Source organism: Bemisia tabaci, chromosome 1 (genome assembly GCF_918797505.1).
Source record: "Bemisia tabaci chromosome 1, PGI_BMITA_v3".
Classification (NCBI taxonomy): Eukaryota; Metazoa; Arthropoda; class Insecta; order Hemiptera; family Aleyrodidae; genus Bemisia; species Bemisia tabaci.
The window spans coordinates 1,554,394-1,581,364 of record NC_092793.1 but is presented as its reverse complement, the minus strand read 5'-3'; the positions used below and the strand labels follow the sequence as shown (position 1 = coordinate 1,581,364).

The 26,971-nt window shown below is 39.5% G+C and overlaps 1 protein-coding gene across 3 annotated transcripts in view; it reads right to left on the bottom strand.

The window, feature by feature from the left end:
* LOC109040557 (uncharacterized) overlaps positions 1-22,665 on the bottom strand; it is a 40,615-nt gene extending 17,950 nt beyond the window's left edge. The window contains exon 1 of one of the 3 annotated variants that reach the window (XM_072299050.1): positions 22,328-22,665. In XM_072299050.1, the coding sequence (XP_072155151.1) occupies positions 22,328-22,373 (46 nt within the window). In that variant the 5' untranslated portion in view covers positions 22,374-22,665. Of the gene's footprint in view, positions 1-16,340; positions 16,396-22,327 lie in introns of those variants that run through there. The other 2 variants (XM_072299122.1, XM_072299082.1) reach the window with 2 other exon arrangements.
* Positions 22,666-26,971: the final 4,306 nt, after the last annotated feature.

The window sequence follows — 26,971 nt, the reverse complement described above, 5'->3', positions numbered from 1 at the left end:
TTCTAAACGCGTTTGCGTTTGCGTTTTCTGAACGCGTTTGCGTTTTCTGGACGCGTTTGCGTTTTCTGAACGCGTTTGCGTTTTCTGAACGCGTTTGCGTTTTCTAAACGCGAACTGTTTTAAACTGTAACTTTAACTGTAAATATCCAACAAAAAAAAAATAAAATTTTTTGATTCATCAAACTGAATATTGCAATATCCAATCCCAGTCGCTCATCGCAAAACACAAGGTTCCCGTACGCATTTCCAAGCGCACATTACTAAAAAATGAAAATTACCGAATCAGACCCTAATCTCCAGTCTCCGATACCAGCCCCATACTGTAAAATACGGTCTTTCGAAGCCGAAAATTTTTACAAGTCCGAAATCTCGGAAACGAAAAGTCGTATTAAAATTCGGTCAGTACAGTTTTCCGATCTTCGAAAGTGGAAAGGAATCGCATCGATCCGCAACGGATCGGACGAGGGTGATTTTCCGAAAATTTTTCAATTTCCCGAATCAGACCCTAATCTACAGTATCCGATACCAGGCCCATACTGTAAAATACGGTCTTCCGAAACCGAAAATTTTTACAAGTCCGAAATCTCGGAAACGAAAAGTCGTATTAAAATTCGGTCAGAACAGTTTTCCGATCTTCGAAAGTGGAAAGGAATCGCATCGATCCGCAACGGATCGGACGAGGGTGATTTTCCGAAAATTTTTCAATTTCCCGAATCAGACCCTAATCTACAGTATCCGATACCAGGCCCATACTGTTAGATACGGTCTTCCGAAACCGAAAATTTTTACAAGTCTGAAAATCCGAATTTTTTGCACAATCTGGCAACACTGTATCGAAAAATTAACTAATTTCTCGCCCCATCTGGCAACACTGTAAAATGCGTTGTTGCAAAATTTCACCAATAATTAAATCATTTATTTAAGTGCACCTTCCGGCAACGCTGCTGCGCCATCTTGAAAAATACACCGTTGCATAAACCGCAGATTGAAGGTGCTACATTACACGATTGCATAACCCGATTATTGAAGGGGCAATATGCAATATTTTTACTTTACAATGTTGCCATATTGAACAATAATCCCTATACAACACTGTAATTTAATTCGTATTTTTCTGCACCATCATGCAACGTTGTTGGATTTTTTATCGAGTCAAGTCATCATTTTCTCCCTACTACTATGCACTTGGTTGCAGGCATTGGCGGATCCAGCAAATTGGCAACATTGTCTTTTCTCCATTTAAACATATTGAAATGTATCGATTCTCGGAGAAGCCAGGTGCTCCGACAAGAATCGATTATTTAGCATAGATTTAAATGGAGGAAATCCTGTGTTGCCAAATTGCTGGATCCGCCTCTGGTTGCAGGGAAGGATTCTAGGCCCGCTGATCTTTTTGCGATCAATTTTAATTAAATAGTAGAGTTCGCCTCTAAGCGAGAAAATTGTAGAAATCGCTCCTAAAATTCCATGAGAATGCTGATTATTGGCAATATGTCGTCGTAAAAGTGTAATGAATCAAGTTTGTTGCGGTTTCATCCATCTCCATCTCATAAAAACTTAAGGAATAGTAATTAGTTCGTTATACATTTTTTTTCATATTTATCGTGTTAACTCGAGTATTTTTTTTTTTTTTTTTTTTTTTTTTAAATTATAGGTATTCATTTCGTGTCAAGAGGGTATGAAAGGATTTTCCAAAATTAACGATTTTCATGAAAATTGTGCGATGAATGATCAAAAAACAGCGAATATTCCAGTTGTGTAGCGCATGAACGCGGGCCGACGCGAGGTTGCACGGCGTATAAGTGGCGAACCTCTACCCGAGAGCGCCACCAAAATCCTCCTCACGCGTTTTCTATTCGTCACAAAAAAAAGCTTTTGGTATCGTTTTGAAGGTCCGTAAATCCTCCACTCACCTCAAGAAAATAAAGGGCTCTACCTGCGCTCAGAAACAAAAAATCAACGGCTGTTAAGGTGATCGAAATTAAAAAATTTACGTATTTTTTCATAATATGGCAAATTATTTAAAGGTAAATGTAAAAATGCGCATTGTTTGAAAAGGTCTTTATAGTAGCTTTCAAACGAGACCAAAAGTTTGAAAATCGAACGAATAGTTGGAGAGATACAGCGCGTTTTACACGTATGAAGCGCGCCCGTGGCCATGAACGCGGGGTGGAAATCGCGCGCCGCGGCCGATCGCGCGACACTTAAATGGCTCTCGCGGGATAACCACTCGTAGCACAAAAATGGTTTTGGTATCAAATTAAACGCGAGATTAAGACCCATCTCTTTTACTAAGGAGAAAATATCAATTTTCCGGCTCAGTTAAATGTTATTTTGCTTTGACATTTTAGGAATTTTCGAGGAAAAAATTTTTTGTAAAATTTTGGACAAATTGTTGGCCGAGTTGAATCTGTTATAATTTATTCATATTTCAGGCCCTTTTAGCTCTCACTTAGAAAAAAGAAAATCAAAATCGGACAATTAGCAACAGAGATATAGCACTTCAAAAAAGTGCTGGGCCGCCATCTTGGATCCTGCACGGATTCGAAAGTGGTTCTACGGACAAAAACTTTTATTTTTCCATCTAGTATGACCTCCCGAAGTGGCAATTTCCAATCAAAAAATCGTCGATTTTGATCGTACACACCGTATTATTTGGGCCTTTTCCGGCCCCACCTGGATTTTGCTGAATGTTTCATATTTTCAAAGTACTAGTCCTAGGTAGACTTTATGCCAAACATTTTACAGAACGGAGCCCATGCAAAGATGCAACAACGCCTCAAACCCAGAAGCTTGGCATCGAAAAATAGTTATTTTCGTCGACATTTTCGACTGTTATCACGTACTCAGCAGATGATTCCTACATATTTTTTGGCGTACTTTCCGTTTCTGGTCTTGTTAAAGGCCTCCAATACATTTTAGGGGGCCTTTTGGCCTATTGTTGCCATTTTTGGCCTATTTTGAGGGTTTTTTTCGATTTTACATACGCAGAGATCAATTCAAACTAAGAACCGTGTACGTTTTTGAAAAGAACTCAAAAATATGAATAAAAGATGTTCAGTACAACTTTTTCCTACGTTGCCAAATTTTCAAAAAAATCGTCCTAAAGAGCCAAAAATGGCAAAAAATCGATAAAGTGCCACGCTCAAGGTTCAAGAAAGTGGGGTACAACCATAATATTAACGTACGTAACAGCTCTTACCCATATGTACAACATATCAAAAAATTATAGTTGTACCTGGATTCCCACGATGTGAAAATTGACCGGGATGTCGATTTTAGCGGCTTTTTTTAATTTAAAGGTAGCTCTTCTGAATGCTTTTCGACCTTAGTCACCCTCCACGGGTGTGAACTTTATGTTTTTTTCCACGAACTTTTCATATCTGGCCATAATAATGGCTTCCTGTGAATTTTAAAAGGCCTAACGGTCCATGGTTGCCAATTTTCACCAATTTTTAGGTGTTTTTTCAAGTTTACGTGTGTGAAACTTAATTTAATCTAAGAACCGTGTACATTTTCGGAAAGAACGTAAAAAAATACATAGAAATGTGATTTGTAACTTCTCCCTACGTTGCCAAATTTTCGAGAAAAATCGTCCTGAAGCGCCAAAAATGCCCAAAATTGGATTAATCATCACGCCGAAGGCTCTAGAAAGTAAATTATGACTTTCATGTAGATCGTGGAACACTTTCCCCACGCAGTTTCTGTTGTTTGGTATATTTGGCCTGTAGTAAGCATCTTGAGAACCAAGGATTATCTCGAGGTAACGGGCATAAAGAGGTGAACTGCAGTGGGGGATAAGGTAAAAGCACCTTGAGGGTCCTTTTTGTCACGTTCATCTGAGCCATTACATGTTCTGTGAGACGCATTTTAATTTCCCATTTTTGATACGTTATTTGTAGTGAAAGAAAATTAAAAATTCACTTCCTGGAACCTTGGACATGATGATTAATCCAATTTTGGGCATTTTTGGCGCTTCAGGACGATTTTTCTCGAAAATTTGGCAACGTAGGGAAAAGTTACAAATCACATTTCAAGGTATTTTTTTACGTTCTTTCCGAAAATGTACACGGTTCTTAGATTAAATTAAGTTTCACACACGTAAACTTGAAAAAACACCTAAAAATTGGTGAAAATTTGCAACCATGGACCGTTAGGCCTTTTAAAATTCACAGGAAGCCATTATTATGGCCAGATATGAAAAGTACGTAGAAAAATACATAAAGTTCACACCCATGGAGGGTGACTAAGGTCGAAAAGCATTCAGAAGAGCTACCTTCAAATAAAAAAAGGCCGCTAAAATCGACATCCCGGTCAATTTTCACATCGTGGGAATCCAGGTACAACAATAATTTTTTGATATGTTGTACATATGGGTAAGAGCTGTTACGTACGTTAATATTATGGTTGTACCCCACTTTCTTGAACCTTAAGCGTGGCAATTTATCGATTTTTTGCCATTTTTGGCTCTTTAGGACGATTTTTTTGAAAATTTGGCAACGTAGGAAAAAGTTGTACTGAACATTTTTTGTTCATATTTTTGAGTTCTTTTCAATAACGTACACGGTTCTTAGTTTGAATTGATTTCTGCGTATGTAAAATCGAAAAAAACCCTCAAAATAGGCCAAAAATGGCAACAATAGGCCAAAAGGCCCCCTAAAATGTATTGGAGGCCTTTAACAAGACCAGAAACGGAAAGTACGCAAAAAAATATGTAGGAATCATCTGCTGAGTACGTGATAACAGTCGAAAAAGTCGACGAAAATAACTATTTTTCGATGCCAAGCTTCTGGGTTTGAGGCGTTGTTGCATCTTTGCATGGGCTCCGTTCTGTAAAATGTTTGGCATAAAGTCTACCTAGGACTAGTACTTTGAAAATATGAAACATTCAGCAAAATCCAGGTAGGGCCGGAAAAGGCCCAAAACGACACTCCTCCTTTATGAGAGGCTAGTATAAGGCTCAAAGGCGATAAAATTTTCATTGACAGCTATAAAAGTTTCACAGCCCCCCCCCCCCCCTCCCTAGATTAGAACAAATTTTAAAGTTAAAAGTTCACTGGTTTATACTCTTCTGCAATCAGTTCTAGAGTACATACATAGGGAGAGCGTTACTTACTTCAAGCTTACTTTGTATAATTATTGATTGTTTATTTAAATCCTTACGCTTTTCGTTCGGGTGGTTATCATCAGAGTTTCAATACACATCACAATTTAATACAATCACATTTGGTTAAATTTTCAATAATTCAACAACACTAACAATATCAACAACGTTCACATCATCTAATGCAGCTCACTTTCAGTGCAATGTCCCAAATAGCACAGAATCTTATGTCAATACTGATACATATTGTTGGATGTTGACATGATAGCACCAACACTAATGCAGTATGATATTAAGATTGTTGGACATAAGGTATACCGCGTCAGCATTAACATAACACTGATACCTTCAATATATCAAACAACAGTATTGAGTCAATGCTGACGAGGTAAAAAAAAAAATCACAAAAAAAAATAACACGAAAAAAAATAAATAAAAAATAGGAAACAGAAAGATGCCTGAGAAAACACGGCGTTTTCAAAGTTATGATGAAAGTCGAGCCGCGCACTGACGCAATGCATGCTATAACAGCCTTAACAAGCGTGATTTTAACCCGACTCACCATCAGCTCCCTGTGGCTCAGTGGCAGAGTGCTGGGCTATCACATCCGCGGTTCAGGTTCAAGTCCACCCGAGGGCGTCCGGGTATTTTACGCCATTAAACGTCGCAGGACTTCAAGTAAGTGGTTTATAATATTCAATACTTGTATACTTGTGTAATTCATGTTTCAAATGTAATAAATGTGCAGTACTATGAAAATGACGGTCATCGTCTGAACTTGCATATCTACTTGAAGAAGTGCGCTGAGTGTACACACGTGTATACAGAAGCAAATAGTATCGTCATTCGTTGATAGAGGGCGCATGGTATTAATAGGTAAACATTCTGATAAAATATTGTTACAATATTTTCAAAATAATTTCGGTAAAATATTTTTAAACTAATTAAATGGAGAGAACATTAAAATATTGTGACAATATTTTAAAAATATTTTTGTGCTATCTGGGAAAGCAATGTTTCTTTAATAAAATTTTGTAACCTCAGCTTTTAAAAAGCTGGTGCTGTAAAATGGCACCCAGAGAAATGCTGCTTTTCCCCAAACTGGAAATAAAAGTAAACATTTTGAAATACCGCAATGCGGTTTTGTATTTTTACGCCCAAGCCATTTACATATGCCTTCTTAGAGTAACACCAAGGTTACTGCAATATTACATCAATATTACGAAGAACATACTAGTATAGCATACGTATTGTAAGTGTCAATGTAGTATTGCCTGCGTATTGTCAGTGTCCTGCAGTGTTCTGATGACCTTGTCATAACCCTGATTTCCATATGAAATCAACCTTTTCGGCCAATACTGTGACACTATTTTGACAGCTCCAAATCAGTAAATAATAAATACTGGCATAGTCTTGATATAATATTAACTCAGGATACATCTTATATAAATACTGACACTACTGACATGTCAGTACTATAGTAGTATTATATCAATATTCTGTGCTATGTGGATCAATGTTCTCTTCTTTTTTCCTAAATCTCTCGTTTTGCCTCAAGATCGCAGCACCTAATTATTTTTATGCTATCAGCACTGTCAATTTCCGTTTTGACATTTAATCAATAGAGATGTTGCATGTGTGAGGAATTTGCAATTCGACTGTTGATCCATATGTAAAAGTTCGCGAGATACGATGGTGCCACCGGTTTCCTCTGAAATCAACTCCCAAGCTTAAAAACAGCTCTCAAGTGGAGGACAAAATAGAAGGGATATCCCACGCTATCCTGAGAGTCCACCTCTACATCAAGACAAATTCTCCATGCAAAGATAGGGAACAAATACATTGACAGGGCTGCCACCTTCTTTGGGGACTCTAAAACTGAAATCACGGCAACCCTGTCAATGTATTTGCTCCCTATCTTTGCATGGAGAGTTTGTCTTGATGTAGAGGTGGACTCTCAGGATAGCGTGGGATATCCCTTCCATTTTGTTCTCAACTTGAGAGCTTTTTTTAAGCTTGGGAGTTGATTTCAGAGAAAACCAGTGGCACCATCGTATCTCGCGAACTTTTACAAATGGATCAACAGTCAAATCGCAAATTCCTCACACATGCAACATCTCCATTTTCATTCCTTCTACTCGATTTAGCACTTTCGAATATTTCTAGTACACTTCATGATCTACGGTCCCTATTCTTAAGTAATATTTTGACATTGTCAAAGTTAATTGTTATTTTGTTTTTATTTATTGTATTATTTATTATAACTTTCGTGCATGAGAGCCCCATTATTAGGGCTATGGCACGGGTCAAAAAACACTATACAATAATTAAAAATATAAATTAAAACTGTTACATTAGGTGGTGGTTAGTAGAACGTTACTCAACAGCTGAATTTAGAAATTCGTTCAAATTATAAAATGCCTTCCTTAAAAGTAGATCTCGAAGTAAATTGAAAAATGTCTGTATATTACCATCGCGGGGTTTTTGTTTAATGTTCCAAGGTAGAGCATTTATAATTTGGATAGCCGCAAATTTGCAATCTTGTTCAGATAGTTTCAGTCGGACTTTTACGTTTTTGATATCTCTATGCCTGCTGTTGTAATTATGAGACAGTAGAAGATCAGAGGGAGATACCAATCCATTTGAGATTGCAAACTTTAGGCTATCCAAGATATAAAGGGAGGTCAGGGTGAACAATCTATGCTCTATGAAGATTGGGCGGCAGTGGGCATTCCAGGGCATATTAAACATAATTCTGAGGAGCTTTTTTTGTAACATGAAAACTTGCTCTGCTCCAGTGCTACGGCCCCACAGGATTAGTCCGTATCTCATATGAGAAACAACATGGGCATGATAGAATGCTAAGCAACACTGAAGGGTAGATATTCTTGACAGGTTGCGCAGGGCCCAAGATGCTCGGCTTAATTTACATATGACTTTACTGGTATGTTCTAATTTTATGATTATATTCACGAGCGTGCCTAAGTAGTATGAAAACAGGAATTTGACCGCAGTAAATTATCCAACAGGGTTGCATGATGGTGCAGAAAATATGAATTAAATTACAGTGTTGTATAGGGATTATTGTTCAATATGGCAACGCTGTAAAAAGAAAGTATTGCATGTTGCCCCTTCAATATGCGGGTTATGCAATGGTGTAATAATGCCCCTTCATTTTGCGGGTTATGCAATGGTGTATTTTTCAAGATGGCGCAGCAGTGTTGCCGAACGGGGCACGTAAATAAATGATTTATTTATTGGTGAAATTTTGCAACATTGCATTTTACAGTGTTGCCAGATGGGGTGAGAAATTAGTTGATTTTTCCGTACAGTGTTGCCAGATTGTGCAAAAAATTCGGATTTTCGGACTTGTAAAATTTTTCGGTTTCGAAAGACCGTATCTTGCAGTACGGGTCGGTATCAGATACTGTAGATTAGGGTCTGATTCGGGAAAATTGAAAATTTTTCGGAAAATCACCCTCGTCCGATCCGCCGCGGATCGTTTCGATTCTTTTCCATAATCGAAGATCGGAAAACTGTACGGACCGAATTTCGATACGACTTTTCGTTTTCGAGATTTCGGACTTGTAAAATTTTTCGGTTTCGAAAGATCGTATGGGTTTTCCCACTCTCGCTCTCCATTCGTTTTTGTTTGTCCCTTCGAAAGGCTTCTGACCTCCATGCAGGAGCCTCCCTAATGATTAGGGCCAGTTTTCGCAATGTCGCGCAGTGTCGCTTGCACGTTATGCCTGGGAACGCTAACGAACGCTGGACTACGAGGGTTTTCCGATGCGTATCGGGAACCTTGTGTTTTGGGAATGGATATTGCAATGTTCAGTTTGATGAATTAAAAAATTTTTATTATTTTTTATTGGATATTTACAGTTACAGTTTAAAAACAGTTCGCGTTTAGAAAACGCACTAAAAACGTGAGGGTTGTCAACCACAAACATCGGATCCTTCTCCTTCTCCGAACTTTAAATCTACACTTATGTCATCGACTTTCCGATTGTTATTTTTCCGGGCCATCCTGATGAAACGGAACTTGCAGTCGGATGAAAGGTACTTGGAGTACAGGTACGGTGCGGAGCAAATGAGCGCCAGTAAACTCAAGATGAATAGAAGAACATCCGTCAAGGTAGAGGGTGCGCATTTGATTTCCGGACAGACAGGGCACATTGTGATGTTTGCTTCGGATGAGTTTTCCACCAGTGAGGATTTCACTCCAACAACAGCAATGATGATGGTGATGAGAATTATTTTATCAATCATGATTTCTTCCTTGCGATACTGAGAAGAAAATGCATACTATTTATACGAAATCCAACTGCTAGACCCGCTCTCCTCTCTCTCTTGTGTATAATACTACGCGAATTGCACTTAAAAGTCTACCTATCTTCCAGTCCTCTTCGTCTACTTTCTTGTACCCCTGCTTTAGGAAGTAAATTATTTCGTGCTCGTCTGCGACACGTTCTAGGAGAAGGCAAAATCTTTCCGTTATCTCAACTAAGCCGTAACACCCGATGGGATCGGAAGTGTCTATTGAGCTGAGTTTAAGATGGTGGAATAACTTGTCAGGAAAAAGGAGTCGGGCAAACTTGTTCAAAAGCTCTGCTCGTATTCCTGTAAATTTGAAAGTGAGAGCCTCATATACCATATCCAAGGTGTTCATCGCTCTGATCGATTGTGATTTGAGGGTTGGAGCGTCCATACTTGACGAGTTCTTGTTTTGAAATGATCGATCACACTTCCTCGACACTATTTATACGTTCCCCCCGACTCGCATTGATAATTTTCCCACTTGAGAAAATTTAGCACTCAGACAGACTCGAGTGGGCGTTATCGAGGTAGAGGCACTTAAGTGGTGGATAACAATGATGCAACTTTCTCGCCTCTTGCATCAGCTACTCGAACCACTCTGGCTGATGCAACTTTCTCGCCTCTTGCATCAGCTACTCGAACCACTCTGGCTGATGCAACTTTCACTTGCAAGAGGCGAGAATGTTACATCAGCCAGAGTGCGATAAGACTCTTATAAAAAGTCAAGCGCAGTATGTAGGGGAATCATTATGTCTTCGCCTTCGTGGATAATAGTTTCACCGCCAGCGTCCCCGGTGTCCAATGCTAACGTAACCGACCTAATCGAGTTGGACAAATTATGACGACATAGTTTGCCCGAGTGAAACTGAGTTTGGTGATTATCAAATACTACTATATTTACTCCGTGGTAAATTATAACTCTACATAAAAGTGTAATTTATGTTACGACTTATGACGACATAGTTTGTCCGAGTGAAACCGAGTTTGGTGATTATCAAATACTACTATATTTACTCCGCGGTAAATTATAACTCTACATAAAAGTGTAATTTATGTTACGACTTATGACTACACAGTTTGCCCGAGTGAAACCGAGTTTGGTGATTAACAAATACTACTATATTTACTTTGAGGTAAATCATGAGTCTACAGTTTCTTTCCGCTCGGTGAGGAAACTATATATATATTTACCTCCGCGTAGAAAACTCATCAGTCTCACTTTTGATGATATTGGAAACCCTCGAGCTTATAATAGTTTTCACATGTTCACTCTGAAATCTTTTCAGAGAACAGAATCTTACAAACGAGAAAATAGTGTTGATTTTCTGTTCTGACGAAATCAGAAAATCTCGAGCTTATAATAGTATAAAACTTTGAGCTTAAAATAGTATTCACTTGTTCGCTCTGAAATCTTTTCAGTGAACAGACTCTAGCAAACGTAAAGAAAGTGCAAGTTTTCTTTTCTGACCGACTCGGAAGACTTTGAGCTTAAAATAGTATCTTTATCATGGCTGCTCAAGAACAGAATGTTGAAACTTTCATCCAATGTGATATTTGTGATGAATTTTATAAACAAGGTGAAAAGCATGAACATGGTGCGGAACAAATTAAGAAGGAGGAGGGTATCAACGATGAAACGTATATTAAACAGGAGCTCAACGCGCTCATCCAATGTGATATTTGTGATGAATTTTATAGACAAGGTGAAAAGCACGAACATGGTGCCGAACAAATTAAGAAGGAGGAGGGTATCAACGATGAAACGCACATTAAACAGGAGCACAACGCGCTCATCCATTGTGATCTTTGTGATGAGTTTTATGCGGAGGGAGAGAATCATGAGCAATCTCCCGAACATATTGAAAAGATGTCCACCTCATCACCTACCGATGACAACAACGATCAAGAATATTGTGACACGTGTAAAATATCATACCATAAAAGAGAAAAACATGAAAGTACCGATTGTTCAAGTTGAGACTGCTTGTCAAAGCAGGTTGAAAACATTTTTCATCACAAACTTCCAGCCAGAGAATCTCATCATAGATGAGTACCTCCTATCGGCTAAAGACCTCATGCTTAAAAAAATAAAAGAAGAACTCACCGGCGAGGCATTGAAGGTTAATATACTAGTTTACGCCGAGTACGAGAAAGCTGATGATAAGGACAAGGAAGGAATGCAGTTGAAAAAGTTTAAGACTAAAAACGAAGCTATTTTCGCGTCAACGGATCTGGACGAGTATTATGAAAAGTTCAGGGCCAAGATCAATAAAGAGTCATTCGATTTTCACATGAACGGATCCGGGTGGGTGCTGAAGAAGATACAGGGTATGGAGCTACGTGTCAACCGCTATTACGCGTTACATCGAGGAGGAACGTACGTTAAGCTTCCGTTTCGAACGAACAATGTTGTCAATGTAAATAACGGTGCATTAAACGATTGTTTCCTGTACGCAATGTTGGGAAAGTTCCTCCCGAAGGATGAGAACGATAAATATCGTCCGGAAAAATATTTAAATCTGTTCGATCGTTACGATTTCTCGGACGTTCGATTACCCACGAGCATAGATGACATTATCAAATTCGAGAAAAGGAACAACGTATCGGTTTCGGTATTTGGCCTCCGTGAGAGTTTGGTGTCCAACAAGAAAAAGTATACAGTTTACCCAATTAAAGTTGCCGACCCGGAAAGAGAGGACCACACCGACCTACTATGTCTCTCAACCCCCGTACCTTTAAGTTACCATTATTGCTGGATCAGTAACTTTGAACAACTTGTACGAAAACAGTTGACAAAATATCATCATCGTATCTACATCTGCAAGAAGTGCTTTACGTACAAGTACTCGATGGAGGAATTGAGTCAACATAAAGTTCTTTGCTCTTTAGTCAGCAAAGACGCATTTCTAGCTTCATTTCCCGACGAGCGATACCTCAAATTCGAAAATCACCACAAGGAAATAAAACATAATTATGTAATTTATGCAGACTTTGAAGCCTACTTAGAACAAATTCATGGTGACTCGGAGCATCCAGCGTCTGCGTATAGGCGGCACATCTCAAATTCTTACGCTTACCTCCTCGTCACGGAGGATCCCGAATTTAAAATGACGGAACCGAAACTGTACCGTGGCGAAGAGGCACATATCAAATTTCTGGACGATATAATCACTCTGGTAGGAAGAATCAGTAAGAGTTACAATGATAAAGAGGGAAAAATAATCATGACACACGAAGACCGGGCCGCATTTGAAGCGGAAAATAGGTGTGGACATTGTGAGGTGGATTTCTCACAACCAGGTATCGTAAAGGTAAGGGATCATGACCATCAAAAGAGAGCGGGAGGGAAAACAGGGTCCAATTATCGAAAGGCGCTATGTTCAAATTGCAATCTTATTTTCCGACATGAGAAATGTGTTAGAGTCGTCCTGCACAATGGAAGTAGGTACGATTTCCACGAGGTAGTGCTGGCTCTGAACAAGTATCCTCATAGCGTCGAAATAATACCACACACGGAGGAAAATTACATCAGCATGACGGTCCATCTGGGAGACGGTTTCTTACTGGATCCCGACGGAAATTATCTCCTATCCAACAAACGGATCCGACAACTGCAAGATCCCGAAGAGGATACCGACGCCGTGAACAAACAATGGACAGACTCGAGGTGGACGGAAGCTATGAATTCGACACAGCTTTGTTTGGAGAGAATGGAAGAATGCAAAAGTATCGCGCAACGACTCGAGACGAAATTATCACGACTGGAAAATAGGATCAGTCAACTAGAGGTTGTGAATCGAATGAAAGAAAAATAGTGTTGAGATGAGTCACACGGACGGTTTTGGCCGATCGAAATTCCGCCGCGGTCCAAAAGGTGATGGATTCTCACTGGATTCCGACGGAAATTATATCGTATCGAACAAACGGATTCGTCAAGTGCAAGATCCCGAAAGCGATGAGGATGCGGTGAACAAACAATGGTCCGAACGGAAGTGGAAGGAAGCCATGAAATTAGCTCAACACTGTCTGGAGCGTATCCACCAACTTCAGCAATCTTACAATCGTCTGGTTAAAATAGTAGCAACGAAACAGCATTTGAATCGAGAGAGCGGACGACGACGACGACGACGTTGACGGTAATTATCATGTCGGCAGAAAAACGTGGGATCGTCGAGGAGCTACATAAACCTGCACGACGAAACTATCCGCGTCGTAAAGTACGGATTCTCGGATTGTTCGATTTATGGCAAGCCGATCTCGTCGAGATGCAACCGTACGCCTCGGTCAACAAAGGATACAGATATCTCCTCACCGTCATCGACGCGTGCTCGAAAAAGGCGTGGGCCGAACCGCTCAAATCGAAAACGGCCACGGATGTCACTTTTGCTCTGCAACGCGTTCTCAAAGCGGCCGGAAAGTCACCGAAACATTTACAAGTCGATATGGGCTCGGAATTCTACAACTCCAAATGTCAAGCATTGATGAAGCGTCACCAGATCAATATGTACAGCTCATTCTCGACAACCAAAGCCTCCATTGTGGAGCGATTCAACCGAACGCTCAAAACGAAGATGTGGAAAGAGTTCAGCGCGCAAGGATCGTACAAGTGGGTAGATCTATTACCGAAACTCATCCGTGAATATAACGGGAGCGTTCATCGCACAATCGGGATGAAACCAATCGATGTCACCGAAAAGGATGTACCGATGATCCTGCAAAAGCTTCGTGGACCGCCGCTGAGTAAAATTGAAAAGAGACGTCTGGCCAGACGAAAACTGAATGTCGGTGATCACGTCCGGATCTCGAGACTCAAAGCCATGTTCGAGAAAGGATACACACCGAATTGGAGCACGGAAATTTTCAAGATTGTCAGCGTCAATCCCACCGTTCCGATCACGTACGATCTGAAAGACGCACACGATTCGATCATCAATGGAAAATTCTACCGCGAAGAACTCCAACCCACCAACTATAAAGATACGTTCCTGGTGGAGAAAATTCTGCGTCGCAAGAAAAACCAGGTCTTTGTCAAATGGTTGGGTCTGGACGCGAGTCACAACAGTTGGATCGATAGTAAGGATTTCGTATAAATAATATGCAACGTGTTTGCGTTTTCTAAACGTGTTTGCGTTTTCTAAACGTGTTTGCGTTTTCTAAACGTGTTTGCGTTTTCGAAACGTGTTTGCGTTTTCTAAACGTGTTTGCGTTTTCTAAACGTGTTTGCGTTTTCGAAACGTGTTTGCGTTTTTTAAACATGTTTGCGTTTTCTAAACGTGTTTGCGTTTTCAAAACGTGTTTGCGTTTTCTAAACGCGAACTGTTTGAAACTGTAACTGTAACTGTAAATATCCAATAAAAATTTTTGATTCGTCAAACGGAACATTGCAATATCCATTCCAAGCGCACACTAGTACAAAATTTGAAATTATCGAATCAGACCCTAATCTACAGTATCAGATACCAGGCCCATACTGCAAGATACGGTCTTTCGAAACCGAAAAATTTTACAAGTCCGAAATCTCGAAAACCAAAACTCGTATCGAAATTCGGTCCGTACAGTTTTCCGATCTTCGATTATGGAAAAGAATCGAATCGATCCGCGGCGGATCGGACGAGGGTGATTTTCCGAAAATTTTCCAATTTCCCGAATCAGACCCTAATCTACAGTATCTGATACCGACCCATACTGCAAGATACGGTCTCTCGAAACCGAAAATTTTTACAAGTCCGAAAATCCGAATTTATTGAACAATCTGGCAACACTGTACGGGAAAATCAACTAATTTCTCGCCCCACCTGGCAACACTGTAAAATGCAATGTTGCAAAATTTCACCAATAAATAAATCATTTATTTACGTGCCCCGTTCGGCAACACTGCTGCGCCATCTTGAAAAATACACCATTGCATAACCCGCAAAATGAAGGGGCATTATTACACCATTGCATAACCCGCATATTGAAGGGGCAACATGCAATACTTTCTTTTTACAGCGTTGCCATATTGAACAATAATCCCTATACAACACTGTAATTTAATTCATATTTTTCTGCACCATCATGCAACGCTGTTGGATAATTTACTGCGGTCAAATTCCTGTTTTCATACTACTTGCCTAAATACATTAGATGTGTTATTTTTAGTGTATATGTTACGGGCATATCCCGTTTCCGGGCAGATCCAGTTTCGCCCGGGCACACTTTGTTCAGCCCGGGCGGACCTAGATGCGCTCGGGCGGAACTAGGTCTGCCCACATCCAGGTGGGCCGATCTAGGTCCGCCCGCAGGATTCTAGATGTGCCGGGGCACATCTAGATGCGCTAAAGGGAATCGGGAACATCTAAGAGCGCGCAATCTTTCGCCGGGCCGATCTGATTATCAGGTGCAGTCGGAGCTCAATAAAAATAGGTGACAACTGATAACACACCAAGGGAGTACTGAGGTATGTCTGTTTACTCTGATCATTATTCAGTCAGTCAGCTATTTCAGTCGGCACGGGCATGATACATTGGACGCGTGGCCTTAGAAAGTGTTATTTCGCTGATTTAGTTTTATTTCGCGTGTTTTTATAAAGTTTTACTTCGCGTGTTTTAGTCAGTTTTATTTCGCCGGTTTTTAGTGTTTTAGTAATTTTAGTGCAGATTACCTAACGGAGCAATTTTAAAGAAGCAAGAAAACATGGGTGAAGAATGCAAAAAAGCGTTCAACGATAAATTGATCGCGAAACAGGTTGGTGGAAGTAACAACTTAATTATAGGAGAGTCGACATACAGAAGCCTCTTGAATGAAGTTCGAGTAGCAGCATCCAAAATACGTAGAACAACTTTGGATCGGCGGCGGTTGAAAAAATACCAAATTTTGAAGGTCGGGGGTGTTGAAAAATTGGTTGCAAGTGGTGGGTTGGACAGCCTGAACTTACCGGACTCTGTTCCTGCTGAAATTTCAACAGAAGCAGACATTGAAGAATTTTTAAATCAAGAGGAGCCTGCCAGTGATGCTAGCGAATTAGCGATGAACCGGACGACCCTCCAGTCAATACGGAGGCAATAATTGACGCTGCCAGCCTCTCGACAGAACCTTCCTAGTCGGCCAGTGATGCTAGCGATGAACCAGACGACCCTCCAGTCAATACGGAGGCAATAATTGACGCTGCCAGCCTCTCTACAGAACCTTCTTAGTCGGCCAGTGATGCTAGCGATGAACCAGACGACCCTCCAGTCAATACGGAGGCAATCATTGACGCTGCCAGCCTCTCTACAGAACCTTCCCTGTCTGCCAGTGATGCTAGCGATGACAACGTGCTACCATCCACCAGCACGGCACATGGCCGAGCTAAGCGCAAAGCCGTGGAAAATCTAGCCAAACAGGCCGTAAAAATGATTAAAATGAGCGAGAGAAAGTTTCAGCCTCTTCCGGTGGGTTCAAATGTTACAATCCCTTTCCCAGATGTAGACCGGGCGAAAGGCGACGCTCGTAATACTATTTTTTTTTTTTTTCTAATAGCCTATCGGCTAATCCCGTTCAGTTCTACTAGCCTATCTTACCTTTGATTAGATTAACTTCCTATCAACCTCCTTTAACAATCTACCATCTCCCCACTTCTCATTTTGATACACCCTCAATTTGAATAGCAAGTTCCTCTTGAATGCACCCAACCCCAGCTCTACTAATTTATAACACTTGAATTTATTATACTCCCTCACTCCCTTGTAGAAAATCATTTTGTCCACCGAACCCTTTTCATGATATGCCTATACTTTATCCCCCAGTCTAGTACCTTTAACATTTTCACTCTCCATCAGTTCTTTTATTCCTCTATCAACCCCTCTTAGGTATCCCTTTTTTATTTTATAGATAAAGATAAACACTCTGTATTTAACAAACAGTTCAATACATAACCACTCCAATTCGTTCAGCATTACTCCAATATTTTCCTCCCTTCCCCTATTTAATATGTACCTCATAGCATTATTTTGCCCCAATTGTAACCTTTCAATAGCCCCTTTCCCTGCTTCAAATGATATCGTTGTACAATGGTTTAGCAACGACCCTACTAAAGCATAGTACAGCAACTTCTTCCCTTCAATTGTCAACGTATTTTTTACCCTCCATAGCAGACTTACTCTCTTTCTTTATTCATTTGATACCTTTTCTACCTGTTTATCCCAATTCATATCATCTGTTACCAGCACCCCTAAATACTTATACATCTTTACTCTTTCAATTTCTTCCTCCCCTATTTTAATTACAATTGCGGTTGTATTGGAGGTATCTGAGGATCAACTGTACACACTTGGATCACAGCATGGGAGATTAGCAGCCCTGTACACGAGAAATCAATTCAGACCCTGTAAGGAGGAATTTTTGAAGGCTTCGGATGTGCCTGATGCAATCATCTTTCTCAGATTTCTGAGCCGCGCCGATTCGAACTTCGGCGACCAAGGCTTCACCAAATGTTCTTGCCGCGGCCAGTGCAATGACAACAGATGTTCGTGCAAAAAGAAAGGACTGCAGTGCAACTCAAAATGTCATAATTCGGGCCCATGCTGTAACAAGTAGAACGGTACAGAAAACATTTCCTCTCTTTTTTTTCCAATGAAACATGGTGTTGGGTTTATTTTTTATCTCGGTTTTTTTTTAAATTTTAATTTTAATTATTTAATTTCTCCCGTTTTGGGCAGACCTAGATCCGCCCGGGCGCAACTAGGTCCGCCCAATTTCAGGTGGGTAGATCTAGATCTGCCCGTTTTCTCTGCGCAGATCTAGATCTGCCCGCACGACGGGATGTGCCCGTAACATATATTCCGCAAACACAAACAGCGATCAGCATTTTCGACCAACAATAATATTATAAATATCATCAGACAACGAGCTGGTAAACATAAAAACAAGGATCATCAAGATGAAAGGAACTGTTTAGAGATTTACAAAATTAACTACCTATACAAATTGTGATAATAAATACTGTGGAAAAAGTGAAAGGTTAATCAAAGTCAGAGGTACAGAACACACTAGAAATAACACATCTAATGTATTTAGGCATGCTCATGAATATCATCATAAAATTAACTGTGACAATGTCAAAATATTACATAGGAATAGGGACTGGAGATTACTAAGTGTACTGGAAAAATTCGAAATTGCTAAAGGGAGAAGAAGGAATGAGAATTTATTAAATGTCATAACGGAAATTGACAGTGCTGTTAACATAAAAATAAGTAGGGGCTGCGATCTTGAGGCTAAACGAAAGATGTAAGAAAAAAGAAGAAAATATTGACATGTGCACTGAAAGTGAGCTGTAGTAGATGATGTGAACGTTGTTGATATTGTTAGTGTTGTTGAATCCTTGAAAACTTTACTAAATGTGACTGTATTAAATTGTGATGTGTAATGAAACTATGACCACCCGGTCGGAAAGCTTAGGTAGTTCAATCAACAATCAATAATAATACAGCGCCATAGTTCTTGAAATAACTCACACTAAATAATGGCGTCCTTCAGCCACAACTATACGTTTAGGGAGAACAGACACATGAAAATATGGATCTTCCAGAGTCAAAAAGAGCAGCCAACCTTTGAAAACAAAAAAGGTTACTGCCAATATAACACCGATATGGCCAAGAATGTTCATAAATTATTCCAAATGTGTAAATTTATCCAAAAACTAAGTCAAATAAGTGCTTTACCAATGACAGATCATGTCAATTTTAATAATAAATCACTCCAGATAATTTGAATTTACGGATTGTCTGCCCATTTGGGCCCTAAGGGCTCTATCACCAAACCTTAAAATTTCCGACACGTCCATACTCTCCCTACACACGTACTGTAATCAGTTCATTCATAATCATTGCAGAACTGATCCAATGGTTTATGACAGGCTGAAATGAGAATAGAATTTTTTACAAGCTGCAAAGAGGAAAGGCAAACTTCGCAGTAACGATGCACTTCATACGCGAGTCCTCCATTAAGATGCGTTCATCATTGCTCCATGATACATAAAAATAATCAGTTACCTACCTGATGGTGTGATGACAAAAACCCCTCATTAACAAATGCGGCCTAGCCAAAGACATAAAGACGGAGTGCTCGTATCTAAAAGCACGGGGAAAGAGTGCAGCCTGAGCCGTCTTTTATTTCGTCTACAGAATTCTTCGCGGACCGCGGACGATCGGTGATTTTCGTAGATACTTCAGAGAGCCAATCACAGCGAGGTAGGTGTTAACAGCGCGGACCGCTGGAGGGCGCCACTGCATTTTGTTTATGTGTACCTGATTCTGATAATACTGGGTGTGAATGAAGCTAATCAACCTTGGTGAAGCATCTAATAAAAACTTTCTTAGGAGTGCTCGATAAAAAGTTTCGAAAACGAAATAAGAAATTTGGGCATAAATGCCAACACATTTCAAATGACAACCAATAAATGAATAAAACCGTAATTATTGGATAGTTATAAAATCCTGAATTGTTTCAACAGATATGAAAGTTCGAAGATCATGGGTCAAAATAAAAATAGAGACTAAATAGGATTGACAAATGACAAAATAGAAGGGCACGTGAAGAAGACAGAAGAAGATGATATTGTCGAGAGGTTAGGGTTTCGTCCGCGGTCTACGGTCTGCGAACTCCAGACCTCGCAGACGGCCGCGGACCGCAAACGTCTGCAGGTGTCCGCATCCAGGCGAATTCTTGTGTCCGCTTCGCATCCTCGAAATTAAGCCCCGCCCACTCCAAGTCATCCGCAAAATAATAAAAAAGACGATTGCAGACGCCTGCGGACCGCGAAGTGTCCGCTGCAAACGAAATAAAAGACGGCTTTGGTTTGGCACTGGGTGCTTGTGTGAGTGTGTAAATGAGCGCGGGAATCCATTGCGGCAAACGGAAATTTGATTTGAACTTGTCCTCTTGATTTTCCCACATTTCTTCTTCGAAACGTATTTTAAATGCCTAAAACGAATATATTAAGAAAGTTGAAACTGCGTCCTATTATAATGCACCTACTTTTGCTTGGTAACAGGCAGTAATCTCAGATAAAGTTAGTTTTTCTTCTGCTCATGGTGGTTCTGCAGGTTCAAACAGGCCGTTACAGTTCTAGATGACCGTTACTCCCAAATGAAATTAATCGGTCAACGACGGACCAAAACTAACCTAAAGTTAAAGAAATATGAGTGGGTAAGTGAATTTGGGCAAAAATCAACCTAGAATACTTTGTTTCTGCAATTTTATTTAGTTCCCGCCCTACATTTGAATTTCAAACTTGTCCCGATTTCGCCGCCAATCCTCTAGCCAATAGTAGAGGTGGTTGAAAAGAAGCTTTATTTTTTGCTTATAGCCCTCCGTCTTCATGTCTTTGGGCCTAGCCACCCTTTGATTTAACCTAGATATAAATTAAAATAGAACAAAACAAATGTAACCTATTTTGATAAAAATTTCATTTTGAACCTACCATAGAATGAACATTAAATATGTAAAACTGACTGATCCACACGAGTTAAACTCACAGATGAGTTAAGTTGATTGAAACAATAACTGTATTACTTAAACTGAAGAAAATAAATGAACATATTGAAAAAAAAGCGTAGCTTCAATATTTTGATCAAGTCAAGTTGCCGTAGGATGAGCAAAACTTTAGAAGCCGATAAGGTCATTCTAGGTGATCCAGCACCGAGATCCACCACTATGCTGCACTGCCTCACGGTTTACATCTTTGAGAAGGAATCATTATTGTAATGTACAAGATAATGCAAGAAACTGATCCATAACACATAGCTGCATTCATGCTTTTTATCTTCTTTAACAGAAAAATACACAATCTCTATATAAAAACATAATGTGATTGAAACATATAACAGGGGATTATGTTATTCCTTCACGAGGTAAGATAGGATGAGATGAAATGAAGGGGTGATAATGTGATGGAACTTAACCTAGGTGTGTTATACGACTAACGTCGGGAAAAAAAAGGAACTTAACTAAATGCATTACTACTGAGTAGAATGACATCAAATTTGTTAAGATTCATTGTTAATTTATACCTGAAACTGCAATAATGGACGTCGCTCATAGATTCAGTGTGTAAGAAAGAGAAAGCGCTATGATGACTCTCTCATACATGTTGAGTCAATGAGCAACGTCCGTTATCGTAGTTTCAGGTATAAATTAACAATAAATCTACACAAATTCAATGTCATTCTACTCAGTACTGATGCTGCTACACGTTATGAATCAGTTCATAGCTTTATCTCAGACATAATGATAATGATTGCTTCTGAAAGACACAAACCACATACTTAGCAGCGCAACGTAGTGGCGAATCTCAAGGTAGATTTACACAGGTATGGAAAAGTTGAAAATTTCCCATGAGCCTCAGTATGTGTCACATGACTACGTGACGTAGGTTAAAGGGCCCGTTTTTTAATTAAATTACAATCAAATTAACATTCAAACGTTTGTGCGTTTAAACGTTAAAATTAATATCGCATTATCAAAACTGTGCAAAAAATCCCACAAAATTTTGACAAACGATAAACCGAACATAATAAATCAAAATAATCAAAACATTCAAAATGGCTGACGTTAAGGGGCCGCTGGAGAGCCAATCAGAGGCCAGTTGTTAAGTTCTGTCCATACCTGTGTAAATCTACCTTGGGCGAATCTTGTCCTTAGATCACTTAGAATCACCTGAACCAATATGTTTCTGCATTCTAGCCTTGCTGGCCTCTTGCAAATTAGAGATCTCCTCACAGCCTTTTAGTTGCAAGGTGCAAGCAGAGGAGAAAAAAGAAAAAAGAGAAAATGTGTTCAGCACAAGATCAGCATTCGCCTTGAAGCAACTTCAGTGAATTCATTCATATCACAGATTCATTGATCTATAGGAGATCTATATATCATAGTAGTCATACTCACTATGTCTTTCTAAAGTGTAAAAAATCCTCACCAAACAATGATCCATTGAACATGATGGAGATTATCCACAACGAAGTAAGCACAATGTACGGTTGAAATTTGCGCAGTCACTTAAATTTTTTTTTGCTTTAGATGAGAGACAACCTTTTACGAACAATTAAAAGGCACGTTGTAGAAGAAAGTCAATTCATTCTTGAAGTTTAGGGCTCTTTGTTAAAGATTTTTCAGCGATGAAAACAGTAGGAACAAATATATGACAATTACTCTGGACAATTCTGAGAGTCTTCACAATCAAGGTTGTTGTTGTTGGTTGATTGGCTCTAGAGTACCTATATAGCGAGAGTATGGACAGATCGCTTCATGGAGGGCTTAGGGCCCAAAAGTGCAGCCACCTTTCCAACCAACTTCTGACGCACAAAATTTCACTGCCAGTCTGCACATTCCAATTCTAACCAAGATGGCTAAGAATGTACATAAATGAGCGTTCTTCCGCAAAAATGAGTAAATTTATGCAACAAGTAAGTCAAATACGTGCTTTATAGACGATGGTTCGTAACAATTGTGTTAGTAAAGCGCTCTGGATAATTGAGATTCATAGGGGTGATTTCACGATAATAGGAATAGTCGTGTCGCCGTGGGTTATGAACGACATAGGGCAAAACGATTGAAAACCAAATTAATTAATCAATAGGAATGATGTCCCTGAACCTATCCATGCTTAAAAATATGATTAATTATTATTATATTTAATAATATGAGACTTTAAAGGCCGAAAATGTCCGGTCGGTTACGCGTCGCCAACCTCGATTTTGAAGCAAAAGAGCAATTTGCGGTAACATATCAGTACTGATCATAAACTCTTTGGCAATATTTGCTGAAAAGAGACTCTAGTGTTCAAGAAAATTGCCAGTTTGAACTGAAATGTTTATTATTGAGTGAGAAAAGTCATAAGAAAGAGGTGTCGCCACATTTGGCAACACATTTTTGCAGTTGTATTAAGTGCAGTGTTTATCTCGCCAAATGGAGTCAGGAGTTTCAAAACTGCCATCAAATTGTTCGCTGAAGTCTTCTTGACAAAACCATTACTGATAAGTCACTTTTTTTTACAATGAAAACTTTAATTTTTATGAAAACCAGTGATTTTTACGTGTGTAGCAATAATTCCTCACTACGCAAAAACCTCAATTTAATAGTATTTAACTAAAAGAAAGTCTCCAAAGTCTAGAAAACTTTTAAGGCAGCATTAATTCCACGTCACAACTCAAGAATTGCCAAGTTTCATCTTTTGTATCATCTTTAATCTCACATTTTGGAGTGTCGGTTACGCTGTGTCTGTTACGTAACCGACACAATTTGGCAGGGCCGCCTTGTTTGCGTGGACCTCCAGCAGTCCCGCGGGAAGCGCTGATACCTGATTCAATGGCTTATTTATCAATCACTTTAACTTTGCACTGAATCATTATAGAGCGTGCCAAAGCTGGGAAAAGGAAGTTTAATACCTTTAAAATGAGGTAATGAAATGCTGTTAAAATTGGTGCACTTTTATTTCTAAGGTATTTCACATTTTAACTATTCCTGTTATCGTGAAATCACCCATAGGTTGGCTGCATTTCTGGGCCCTAACTTTATTCGCGAAGACATCGGTGAAGGCCTGATGGATTTTCGGAGTTTCACATCTGTCTATACTCTCGCTATACAGGTACTCTAATTGGCTCCACATTAAGCGAAATTTTGCGATCGAATGTCATTCATCAAACGAATTGATCAGTGCTGAATGATGCCGATGATCGGTGATGTCAGGAGCCAATCAGAGCTCAGATTTTTTTCTTAAATGAAATTAAGAAGAAAATAAGAAAACACGAAACACTAAAACACAGAAATTGCGAAAACACCAGACTTGAATTGACAAAACACAACAACAGACCAAGGTACACTCTACTACAGGTATGGACAAATGGAATTTTAGAAAGTCGTCAAAACGCGTAGATTTGACAGCATCGAGAGTACGACTGCGAAGACCTGCGCGGCAAATGGACGGTACGACTTCATACGTCACTCGATCAGTCGATCGCCGATTTTCTCAGCGCTGCCACTTCGGCACCCCGTTTGTCCATACCTGTAGTAGAGTGTACCTTGACAACAGACAGAGATGACTAGAGTCCCTTTATACTGAGAGTCAAGACAATTTGAATCCATTTCTGATTGGTTCCCGTATTTTAGGTCTCCACAGTGTCACAAACGGGAATAAAGATTACATTTTCACCAATTGCAAAGATTATAATCTGGAATGGACTAGAGTCCCTTTATTATACTAGCTACGTTTATGCGAGGCTCGAAACCGGGGTTTCACGAAACCCGAGTTTGTAATGCAAGTTTCCTCCGTCGGGTTTATGCGGGCGCTGTAACCCGACTTCCGCGGGAAATCAAACTTTCCGATTTTGGCGCTGTTTATGCGCATATTTTCGATTGAACTTGAATTTCATGTTGGCGCCATTTTCACAAGCTATACTTCATTTTTCCACTATGAATTGATTCAATAAATTGTATTCTCCTGTGTATGTTCAATTTTTCCACAATATATAAGCGGAGGCTTCATCTTCACTAGAAAAGCCTTCACTGACTTCCTGAGCAACAGTTGGAAAAATGACAGTAGATGTATAATCATTTTACGTTCATCTTTAAAATTGAATGAATACCTAATCTCAACAACCCTCCAAATCATGCTCGAGCTTATATTCTGAGTTCAGAAAAGTTGCCATAGGTAATTTTAGTGATGTTAAAAATAATTGTGGCAGGCGCAGAAATTCATCATATTGTTTATTGAGCTTCTAATGATCTTACAATAGGTAGATATATAGGCATTGAAAGTGTAGGAGTGCTAATCCAGTAAAGCACCGCACCTTCACTCCATGCTGTTGTAAAGATTGTATGTCTGCCATTATTGTAGTGAAACAAATAAAGAATCGGGATATCCTTATGGGAATTCCTCCTTCAAGATATGATCAAAATAAGCAGATATTGATAGGTCAACAATGTATCGCTGAAGCAGAAGCGTCTAAATCCTCTTGAGGCAACGGACGGTGACAATCTCAACAAACTGGTGACGCTTCACAAATTTTGAATTTCCACATTCCCAGAGACACGCGCTGAAATCCTGTTTCTCACCCCTCTTTCCAACTGCTCTCCGAGTCCATTAGCAAGACAGGAAGAAAATAGGCAAGCTACCTACCACTGTTTGCCTACCTATCTGTGTTTTTCTTAAACTTGATTTTCAAAGGTGACTCATGTAAAGAGCAACTGAAAAACAAGATTTCAGAACCTGCCATTGCATTTCACTAACCTAAGACACCAACCCAACCTTACCATTGATATTCTTTCGCTTACACTGTATATTATTCTCCCACTGAGATTCGATATGAGCTCAATTCAAAAATCCTTCTGAATTTAATTATTCAGGTAGATTGGAATCTGGAGCTCTCAGTCTATCTGTAAAGCGCATTTACTAACATTCACTGCTGTCACAAGATATTTTTGCACAGGCAGAGCCACTTTCCACAGTTGATGCATCTCTAACGCCAAAGCTCAATTATGACAAGTGGTTCAACGACCAAAAATTGTTACACGCCTCAATAATAACCTTATTCTTATCTCAAATTGAAAATCTTGGATCACAGAGCACTCACCGAAGAATCTCCTTCCTTCTGCATCAGTATGAGAAGAGTGACGATACTTTGGAGCAATAACTTTGAACTAGTTTCAATAAATGATGGCTTCAGAATTTGAGTCATCATTTACTAGAGATTGGATCAAAGAAATAAGTCAGCAGGTCACGGTTGTGGCTGGAGTCACACTTCCAGTAGGACAATCAGGAAATACGTACACGGATAACACACAAATTCAAGAGCTATGCAGCTCTGATTGGATCAGATTTTAGATTTAATCGGTAGATTGAAATGAAAAAATTCGGTGCACTACTTAAAGGGAAGCAGGGTGCCTTATCTTGAAATCCTAGGCAAATCGTGCGGATGCAGTAAAAAAGTTCTCCGCAGATGATGAACTGGTGGGTAAGGCTATTACTCAATTGTAGCCTGTAAAGCTCTTTGCTTGCTTTGCTTCTGTGGTCATAAAATGTTGATTAGAGTTGCAAGAATAATCTGAAAAAGTAGTAATAAGCCTGGATTCCATCTGACACTTAACACCTTTACTAGAAAATAACGTCCTACGTTTAGCTAAATAAGGATAAGTAAGCCACATATAACTGAAGGAATCACGTAAAAGTGCTTAAGCAACAATTATAGTAAAATTATGATTGTAAAAAATGTTGAATAATGGCAAAATTAAAGCTAAATCGTGGGATAAGCACCAGTTGTTTACGAACGGTATGATAATAAATCCGCCATATTGCCGATCGCGCACCTGAAAATCGCATTTGAAGTCGAATTTCAACTAATTTCAACCTCCGGTTCGTTTATGCGGAGTGCGAAAACCTAGTCTTTAGTGTAAAATAAGGTTTCAAACACAAATTTCGGAAACCTACATTTCGTTAGTTCCGTATCGTTTATGCCGTGATTGGAACCTTGGTTTGGTTTCAAACTCAGGTTTCGATTGAAGTCACAAACGGGAATAAAGATTACAGAAATTGAA